The sequence below is a fragment of the Salvia hispanica genome, chromosome 5 (assembly GCF_029641045.1).
Source record: "Salvia hispanica isolate PSC_SH4W2 chromosome 5, Shi_PSC_v1, whole genome shotgun sequence".
NCBI lineage: Eukaryota > Viridiplantae > Streptophyta > Magnoliopsida > Lamiales > Lamiaceae > Salvia > Salvia hispanica.
The window spans coordinates 3876814-3887561 of record NC_142696.1 but is presented as its reverse complement, the minus strand read 5'-3'; the positions used below and the strand labels follow the sequence as shown (position 1 = coordinate 3887561).

The window sequence follows — 10748 nt, the reverse complement described above, 5'->3', positions numbered from 1 at the left end:
TAGTATAGTATGAAATTAAAACACAATTAATACTTAATTAAGACAAGAACACAAGAGAGATTATTGTTGCTCCCAGTAGTAGATGAACGTGATGGATGAATTATACAGGTTATAATCTTGCAGTCTCATACGTAACACGTTTATTTCGATACTTAATTATTTGATTTTGATGTTCCTGTGATAACTATAAAACGCAGAAATATATTTTGTGTGCACTAAACAATGCTATTTACCTGTCATTTTTCCCATGAGACCTGAAATTGAGGTTTATTGTTTGAAAAGTCGTACTATAAAACATGTATGAATGGATTCAATATATTCCACGAATTCGGATTTTCCAGTTGACAGTTCCACTATAAAATATGTGATGCGCTTTATATATGTCGTAATCCAATTCAGAAATTTTATCGTTATAACCCAACTACATTAATTTTGTCTACAAGGTGGATCAGTGGATGAAATCGTATACAGATGTAGATAGTCCAATTATATTTCCATTATTATATTTTAGAGATAATTGGTCGATCTAACTCATCTCATATATTTAAAGTAAGTATTGTCTATGAAGAAAAATAAAAACTAAAAAATTATCCCTTTTTAAGTATAATGTACAAAATTAAAGTACTTATACATGTTTATTTGACAGAATTTGACATGTCAAAATAATTCTATTCTTGATTATATATATAACTGTTGGATTATTTGTCTAACTGATAAAAATGATAGAAATAAGAAAAGTAGTACCAGTATAACTTTCCAAAATATTTTTTCCTTAATTTTCTTTTTATTTTTCCTAGTTTTAGTATTTTTCATAATTAACTATTTAATGTCATTTTATTATTTTATCAATTAAAAACATAAACAAATTTTGATATGATTTTTAATACTGTAGATAATTTAGGCTCTCCTAGGTTTGTAATATTGTTAACAAAAGGGAAATATAAAAAAATAGCTAACAAATCGTTTCAAATTGTATATGGTGTAATTTGATATGATTTCTAATTTAATTCCAGCTAAATTACTAAATTTGTCTCATTAACAAACAAAATAATTACAGATTCTAGTACATTTTTTCTGTAATTTTGTTGTATTTCCCACTTACGCTTCTAGTCTCTGGACAGTTCCCAACCTGTTGCTGATTTATGTAAATCTGTATTCAATACTATTAATATGTCATTATCTGTTGAATTTAAATATGATAGAATTTCTCAATCTTTAAAGCATGTCATAAAACGTTCTTAACGTTGTCAATACACGTCCCGTCAGACATACAGCATGTCACCTTTTATCAACTTGCAGCTTCACTATAATTTGTTTAATTTAATAAATCGTTCATGTTGGAAACGTGTATAAGGTGGCTTTATTTGAACTGAAAAGTCCATTCTTCACGGAAATGGACGTAGTTTAATTAATAATTACTAGTATAATTAGTATTGGATTCCAATGATTAGAACTGGGCTGTCCACAATTGTAATTAGCATTGGAACAATTATTGTGAGACGGAGGGAGTAGATAAATATTTTTTCATGAATGTACTCCGTATCGTATAGCTCAGCCCATCACACGAATTTAAGTGAAAAGGAACAATTATTATGGGACGGAGGGAGTAAATAAATATTTTTCCATAATTGTGCTCATAATTGTGCTCCGTATTGTACAGCTCAGCCCATCACACCAATTTAAGCAAAAAGTGTCTTACTTGAAACTATGAATAAGAATACAAAATCTTAGTAGTGTTTATTTATTTATTCAGTCGTGGTCTCGTGGAAATGAGAAAATGAGGATTGGACTCTTTTAGGCCATTTTTAAAATAACAAAACGAAGAAAATAATAGAATGTTGGAGTATATAATATATGATCACTAATTTCAATTTATTCATATGTTTGATATACTAGTACTCTCTTTTACTCGTTTGATAGGTTAGTAATGTCTAGATATAAATATTTATCTATTCATTTTCAAATGTTTGATACCATAGTTGAACTACCATACAAGCCCGTGTTTAGCCCTATGGCCAATCTTGACTCGCAGATTTAGCCTCAAAATGTAGTGATACGTATCTTACAAAATTCATCGGATAATATTATTGCCTCAATTTTATGTACCCAGAAAAAAAAATTATCTCCTTGATACCCTTCGCTTTAGTCTTCCAATTCCAGTATACGATCTTCCAACATAGATGCTCTTCAAGAGAATATGACTATCATCTGCAAAACTTCATCTGATGAGTACATATGTTATCTGCAAAATCTTATAATATTTCTATTTCTCTCTAATCTTCGTGATGAAATTATTTGTGAATTATCAATTTGTTGGGTTTCCATTTTACTCTGACATAGACGAAAGTAAATACTTTTTTTCGATCGGTGTAGCAAATCCCATTTTCGGCGCAGCCAAGCGCCTCTCTTGTGATTGAATTATTTTTATTTTCTGCTCCCAATTCAATATCATCGCTGGGTTTTGTTGTCTATAGTTGATTGAGAATAAATATTTTTCTTAGTTTTTTTAAATCTTTGTTTGTGGTTAAATCTTGCAAAATGACTTTTTAGTACTCTTCTTCTATGAGAATTGTCCGAGGATTAACACATTTTGGGCAGGTCTCTCAGTCACAATTGAGGTAAAAAATTTATCTGCACTCTCGCAATTATTCATTGTTCTAGTTCTCTATGCAACATTAGAGCATTATTTAAAGCAAAAGAGAGAAAAGTTGCAGTGAGGACTATGTGCACCATCACCTTGAGAAGGTTTCTGATCTTGTATGGTCTTCCTTAGCAAAGGCAGGTGCTAGGGAAATATCGAGGGAAAACAGGGAATTGTGAAGAAATTTTTTTTCCACGAAGAGTATTTTTCTATAACAAGGTAAGGACATTTTAGGAAATAAGGGTTTAGGGTTTAGGCAGTAATTTATCACTAACTAACCCTAAACCCTAAACCCATAATAATCTTACGCATCATTTATATTGTGACCAGACTCCATCATCAACTAACAATAATTTCATTACCTTTTCCTCTCTCTTTCTTACTTTTTTATAATCTATACGTTACTTTACCAATTGAACATTAAAATCCGTACCATTCATAATTTTGTCTATTTTTTTACTTTTTTATAATCTATATATTACTTTACCAATTGAACATTAAAATCCGTACCATTCATAATTTTGTCTATTTTTTTGGACAGAAGTAGTCTAATGATTTAATCTCTTATTTATACTAACTTGACAATACACACACGTTCAAGTTTACTATCAATCAAAAAATCAAGTTCAAGTTAATATTTTAATTTAATCTAAGATAATAGCAGAATTGTTATACAGTAATAATGCAATATCATATCATAATCTATCAGACATTTAACATATTACTAGTATTCCAAAATAGGTAATATTATATCATGTAATCCGTCCATCCACAAATATAATCTCATTTTACTGTTTTGGGCTTTCCATGAAAAATTGTTTCATTTCAAAAATAAAAAATTTCTATTATATTTTACCCATTTTTTTTTCCTTCTTTCTTACTTCCTCCGTCCCACAAAGATTGTCCCATTTTTCTATTTCCGTCCGTCCCACAAAGTTTGTCCCATTTCACTTTTACCCATTTTTGGTAGTGGATCCCATATTCCATCAACTCATTCCTACTCACATTTTATTATAAAACTAATGTTGTACTTTAAAAGTAGGACCCACATCCCACCAACTTTTTCAACCCATTTTTCATTACATTTCTTAAAATCCGTGCCGAATTAAAGTGAGACTATCTTTGTAGGTAGGAGGGAATATTTTTTTCCTTTAGCTCTCCTACTTTATCTACATTTTCTCCATCCCCCCTTTTTTTTTAATCAAAACACCATTATGTGGAGGACTAGGTGGACCCTCAAATGTATAGACTCCATGAATTAAAAGTCAATTGAAGAGTACAACGAGGCATCAAAAGAAAAGAGTATTTGTAGGACCATTCCTCATTTGTAAGATATGTATTGCTTAGGATTTCATCTGCCTGGTGCGAAATGACGGGTATCCTCTCTGGTCCACGAATATTGAACTCAGCCACCGAAACAATTCGGAATTTTGTGATTTGGCCAAAATATGTCGCAGATGTGCCGGGATGTGTTTACCTGATTTGATCCATCCAACAACAACTGCTGCGTCGACTTCGCCACTTCAATTCCACGTCCTAGAGCAAGGAGCTCTGCTTCTAGAGCCCAAGAATTGAAGCCGCTATCGGGGTACGGAAAGCCTTGATCAAATCGACCCTTGAGTCTCCGATTAAACTCGTGCCATCTATAAATGAAACTATTTTATAGATTGAGTTTTTCACAATTAAAACAAATAATTTTAGCCCTTAATGTGCTTAGCGATAGATTTAGGTACACAGACCATGGACACACGTGATCCCTTGTAGGGCATTGCTCAAATAATTTATCCCATAAATAGGCAAAGAGAAATTTCTAGTCCTATTAGCTTGTAACTTGAGTTCAGCTAATTAACCAGAATCTGATGGAGCTAGGGGTGAGCAAAATAACCGAAAACCGAATATCCGAACCGAATCAAACTGAAATTTTGAAATTCGGTTCGGTTTTTTCGGTTTTTCGGTTCGGTTCGGTTTTAAAAATACAAAAATTTCGGTTTTTCGGTTCGGTTCGGTTTGGGCGAAAAAAAAACCCGAAAAACCGAATTATATTTTAAATATATTATTATATATTTTTATCCTATTAATTTAGTATATTATATCATATATATAATATATATTCTTCTAATATATTTTTATATAATAAATATTATATATATTATATTAATTTTATGTTATATATATTTCTATTCTATTAGTATATATAAAATAAAATAAATTAGATATATTAAAATATACTATTTTTTTTCGGTTTCTCAGTTTTGTTTTGAAATTTCGGTTTTTTCGGCTTGGTTCGATTTTTTAAGTTCGGTTTTTGGTTTTTCGGTTCGGTTCGGTTTCAATTTTAGCCTAAATTCGGTTTTTCGGGTTCGGTTCGGTTTGGGCGAAAAACCGAACCGAAACCCGAATGCACACCCCTAGATGGAGCTGACCCGGCTAACCATTCAACGACAATATAAGTGAGTACAATTATTACTAGTTGGACCCCACTGTGGTTCCGCGACAAAGTAGTCGATTACAGCTGTTCGGCAGCTACGTCATGCTATCGGAAGACCTGCACCCAATGGCGGATTGGCCTAGGGACCCGCTGTTGTAAGTTTGTAAGTGTTGTTGTCGTTGTTGTCGCTCCATGTGCATACCGCACTCCAACATGGCTCGCTCTAAGGCACCCACAATCTCGTCGTCATCACAAGGATATCCATTTCGAGTGGAGAGTGAAACAGAGAGATATGTAAAAATTGGAGTATAGGTATGAATGAAATGAGATGAGAAGTGGTATTTATAGTGTGAATTTAAGGAATGATTTTTTTTTTCAAAAAAAAAAACGCAATCGGCAATTTTATCGGCAGTCATGCCTGCAATAGTCGCGTTCGGCGCGAAGTATAGAGCGGCAATTTGGGGGCACTGTTGATTGCGTACTGATGATATAAAAGAGGCGCACATGTTGATAAAGCAAAGTGCAACTAATAAATCAGTACTACTACTCCATATTGACGGAGCGGATCTCCTACTCCACATTTCCTACTACATCCCTAATACACACTAACAACTTAATAAAATAATACTACCACCACTTGACCATAACTTACATATTATAATATTATTTTATTTAGTTGTGAGAGTGTGTATTAGAGATGGAGTAGGGAATTTGGAGTACGAGATCCACTCAGACATACCGCTAGTTAAAAAGAAGCAAGAATTTAGGGGTAATTAAAACCTTAGCTTGTAAGGAAATAAAAGGAATTAGTTGGTGAAGAACAGAGATAATACATAGCAGCAGCAGAGTTTTGCATACACATTAAAATAAAAGCAGGTCTTTGATCTCAAGAGTCAATACCCGAACCCAAACCCCTTGCTCAGCAAGGATCACGCGAGGTGCGTTCTTGACTTCTCCCCTTCGCTCCAATGTTACAACGCGGTGTCGCACAGGACTGCGGCCTTAATCCTCTCAACGGTGCATTTGATGAGGCTATTCACGGTTGTTACCGATGCCAATGAAAGCTTTGCCGTTGGAACCGAGTCCACAAGTATCTGGAAGGCCACCGTCAGCAGCGACCCGCCTGATCCCACCTCAGGAACTCCCCCGGCCTCGTTGCTGGGCCCGTCAGGGAGTATGGCAAAACCCGAGGGGAGGAGGGCCACGTAGTCCGGGTCGCCGCCACTTAGGACCACGTTCATCGCGTGGATATCTACCGGAGCGTAGATCACGTACGATCCCGTTGCATCCGTGCTGCTCTCCTGAAGTATCAGCATGTTGCTTTGGCTCGAATTCGCGCTCTGAAAATATGAACACCTTCATGTTTTATTTCCCCACTATAAACAGAGAGATTTAGAAGTATATATTGTTGTTTGTTGATCTTACGTTGACGCGCAGAAGTGAGACTGAATTTCCTGGATCACGTCCATTTGCAATGTGTGCCATTTCTTGAACGAGGCCGCCGTTTGAGAGAATGTCCCACTTTGATCCAAGTAGGTTGATTAGAATCACTTGCAGATTGTAATGAATGAAAACAGAATTGCATAAGCAGATGAAATACCTCGCTTCTTGAATTCTCGTCGCGCAGGAAATCGAAAACTCTTTTGGGGGAGACGGGGAGCCAGAAGGAAGTAGCAGCGCTGAGCACAATGCCGGGCGGCCTGCCTGGATCGTCCATGCTCTTTCTGGTCATCACCCTAACATCATCCGCGCCACTCCCTGAGAGCGTCGTCCATGTGTGAGCGGTCGAAGCTCCCACGCCGCTGCAGAAACTCATCACCATCCTCTCCGCTAGCTTCAGCATGCTCTTTCTACCTTCAGGCGATGAAATAACTGCAACACATGCATAATTAGGATTACTTCAATGATTAACTGTTGAAGGTAAGTTAAAAAAGGTGGAATTGTACCTCCAACATCGCCTGCGGAGATGTTATTGGCCATCACGCTGGCTAGGCGCTCGCATTGTCTGTCAAGAGTTGCAACCCAGCGCTTAGCCCCGAATGCTAGACCCGAATTAACCAGTGGCTTGTAAATGCTGTGGACGGCTCTGTCGTCTATCTCTACATGTTCAACCCATGTCACCTACCAAATTAAACATATATGTACATTAAACATTCTGATTCTGCTGATTAGATCATATGCCTACCTACATTGATCAATTAGTCATACCTTAGAGTAACCATTAGGCAATTCCTGAATCAAACAACCAGACGGCCGTCGCCTGCATCTTGAAATGGAAGTAGGCCTCAAGTTGTCTAATGAAACATCAACCACAGCCCATGTCCCGTCCGTGTGTTGCTTGCAGTATCTCACGAAGTAATTCTCGCGCGTTGGGACCAAAGGAGAGGGCACTTGGAATTCAGCAGTCATCTATTTAAAGAACCAGCCACATCACTCAGCCAAATCTATATAAACATATAACTAATGAAGTAAGTAATCATGGTAGCAGACATACCACTTGTAAAGCTCCGTTGTGGTTGCCTGCAACACCAGTAGACAACACCTCCACAGTCACTGCTCTCGAAACAATGCTGGCGAACACACTCGACCATTGGTTCTGAAATCACAATTCAAACCAAGCATTAGAGACTAGGCATTTAATTAATCTATGTACTAATTGAAAAATGAAAAGGTGGCTCCTCTTACCACATCCATCAAGATCTCGACCAGGTTTATATGGTTCATGATGACTACGGCCGACTCCCTTGACGCCTCAGATATTAATCCTAAAGGCTTGGGACCGATTCCGCGGGGGAAGGTCGTTCCATATTCCTCCTCACTTAACATCTCTGCACCATTGCTGATGCTTGGAATCCACAAGGGTTCTCCAGCTTGAGCCATTCTGATGAGCTCCTCCATTGCTGCAACAGCCAGCTCGATTATCACTGGCTTATCAGCCTCAGTAGGCCCTGAGACTGACCTGAGAAGATCAGCAGCTCCAAAAACTTCCCCACCTATGCCCACCTGACCCCCGAAACTCCCCACTCCAAGATCAAGCGACCGCGATGCTCCTCCTCCCGGGGATAAATGAGGATATGACAGCATTGGTTTCCCAACGTATTTTGAAGCAATACCAGATATCCTATCAATCTGCATATATATAGACCTAACTATTTAGATAGTGAACAAACAAAATGAACAATTTACCATGTGTTACTCACCTCTTCCCTTAAGCGGGCATTTTCGATTCTGAGATGCTGCTCATCGAACGACATCTCACCAATCGCAGCTGGGCCTCCACAGCTAGGACAAGTAGCATTGGTGAGAGCCTCTTTGTACCGTATGTTATCTGCTCGAAGCTTGTCATTTTCGTTTCTTAGTTGGGTGTTCTCGTGACGCTCATGTTGGGCCTTCATTTGGGTACGTTTGTTCTGAAACCAAAACTTAACTTGCAAAGGCTCCAATCCAAGTCGTCGGCCGAGCTCTTTCCTCTGCTTGTCGTCCGGGTGGGGGCATTCATTGAAGAACCTGTCAAAAATACTCATTTAGGCATAGAAAAGAGACATAACAAGAGATGGAAAGTACTAGTAGTAGTAGCAGTAGTGAGCTTACGATTCCATTTCCTGGATCTGATGCTGTGTGTGGCGATGATATCTCTTCTTCTTCGGGCGTTGATTGGGATCTTGATCATCGCCAGATGGTGCCTCCATAATATCAGTCCCAGATTTGCTCTCGTACTCGTCGTCTCTGATCAAGTCCATCTCATTTTCCGGTGTTTTATGCGCCATATCCAGCAGGTGATGGTGGCTATCGAACATGTTTGGCTGAAACATCTTACAACCTGCTGCTTTTCTGCTATTAAAGCCGCCGTTGTTTCGAATCGAGATCTGCCAAACAAATAATGATGTTAGGATTTATGAATTAGAGTTGCAATACCAAATGGAATGAATTTGGCTTCAAAACTGCGTGTTGTAGCTGTACAGTTTCACACAGTTTACACGCTTATGTATACGCGCAATTCTTCGAAGAAGGGAGGCATTTATTTGGAGGCAAATTAATACGCAAGACTGAAAAATGTAACTAAGCAAATGGAATTGAATCTCATTTACTAGCGAGAAAACGGGGGTCAGCTGCATTCATTTAAGCGTGTTGGAATATTTGATTAAAAATAGAAACAGAAAACCAATTTAGAATAGGATGTGATTATAGTGTTAATGATGCCGTCAAGTCCACAGATCTATCTTTACTCTCCCCGGTGAAGAAGATAAAATGGCAAAGACCGGTCTACATATAATAAGATGAAATTAAACTTAGCTCAAGGCATAATCAGATCTACATTAAGAAATAAAGATTGTACAACGAAATCACCGCTACGAGTGTATTGCGTCACAAAATATTTCTAAATAAGAAGGTAAAAAAAGAAAAGATTCTTGTAATCCTGGACCAATTTGAAAGAAAACCCTAAAAAAACTCACCCACTATTGTTTTGGTCCGAGCATTTGAAGGACCAAATAAACCCTAGAAACCTTTCTCTCTAATTCCGGCGAAATGGGGGTATATATATAAAGTTTTATTGGGTTTCTAAAAGTTAGTAGATTCTATGGCAGAGGGAAGGACTTTTGTTTTGTTGTTTCTTTTAAGGTTTGATGGACTTTTTTTGTTTCTTGGTTTTTGGATTAAAAACAAGACTTTTCATCTCCACTGTCGTGACGTGCCAAAGGACTAAAACGAGTAAAAGAAATTGCAGAGAAGGGGTTTACATTGTGAACTGGCCTCTTGACGTTCTAGCTGTATCTTACTTTCTTAAAACGGTTAATTTTTCATATAACGCCCACGAGATCTTCGGCGGTGTCCAAATTCAAATCTTTTCTCTCTATCCAAGAAATAAAATTAAAATAAAAACGGAATAAAAAAAAGAAGCTATTTAGGAATACAAGAATGTGAGAAGAAAAGCGAGAATTACGGTATTTTTTTCCTTTCTTTTATAAAGAAGAGAGAGCGCACAAGCATAGAACTTGCTATAAGAATATATGCAAAATATGAGAGTAGACTTACTTTTGTTGACACTTTGTTAGAGCAAAGAAGAAGAAAACCCTAATCCTGAATTAGGGTTTGGCGAAATAGTGAAGGTGGAGATCTGCTGATTTGGGAGATTAAAGGGATTGGAGATGAGCAGTTTTGGGCAGGCAGTGAAGTGTTTTCTGGTTTGATTGCAGATGGAGGCTTTCTTGTGAATGGAATTTAAGAAGAATTGTTGATGAAAGGGAGAGAAAGGAAAAGGAGATAGAAAAAGGCATGAGAGAAATAAAGAAGAAAAGGTCAGGAGTGGGTGAAGGCGATGATGAAGAAGAAGGAGAGATGATGGAGAAGAAGATGTGGCAGGAAAGGAGTAATTGAAGAGCGTATAGAGAGGGTGCGATAGCATTTATGGCGGGGGAGGAGGGTGGGGGTGGTTTTATGGCAAGGCCCTTTGGGTTGGTATATGATGTTTAAATTTCCTCTGCCGCAATGGTGAAAACCACTTATTTCCTTCTTTTTTTTTCTTTTTTTTTTTGTTTCTCACGCCTCTCACTCTCCATACAACTCAATTCTTACTGGTATTTATATTTTTTTATTTATTTATTTTTAGTTTAGTATAGTAATTTGTAATTACGCACACTTCTCCAGATAAGAAGCACGATTAAACGGATGATCAAGTCT

General features: G+C 37.2%; 1 protein-coding gene across 1 annotated transcript; it reads right to left on the bottom strand.

The window, feature by feature from the left end:
• Positions 1 to 5831: 5831 nt before the first annotated feature.
• On the bottom strand, positions 5832 to 10458 carry LOC148924229 (homeobox-leucine zipper protein MERISTEM L1-like). Its single transcript, XM_089059010.1, has 10 exons — positions 10104 to 10458; positions 8661 to 8935; positions 8270 to 8576; positions 7755 to 8198; positions 7564 to 7665; positions 7278 to 7478; positions 7016 to 7190; positions 6670 to 6941; positions 6495 to 6590; positions 5832 to 6409 (listed from the first exon to the last, which is right to left on the bottom strand). The coding sequence occupies exons 2-10, from the start codon at positions 8879 to 8881 to the stop codon at positions 6041 to 6043; spliced, it is 2187 nt and encodes a 728-aa protein (XP_088915136.1). The 5' UTR covers positions 8882 to 8935; positions 10104 to 10458; the 3' UTR covers positions 5832 to 6040.
• Between the last annotated feature and the right edge of the window lie 290 nt (positions 10459 to 10748).

Excerpts from the sequence above, each read along its gene's own strand:
- LOC148924229 (XM_089059010.1), bottom strand. The coding sequence starts at position 8,881 with ATGTTTCAGCCAAACATGTTCGATAGCCACCATCACCTGCTGGATATG. Across the intron at positions 7,666-7,754 it reads TCGAGATCTTGATGGATGTG|AACCAATGGTCGAGTGTGTT; the intron begins GTAAGAGGAGCC and ends TTGTGATTTCAG. Across the intron at positions 6,410-6,494 it reads TCTCACTTCTGCGCGTCAAC|AGCGCGAATTCGAGCCAAAG; the intron begins GTAAGATCAACA and ends TCATATTTTCAG.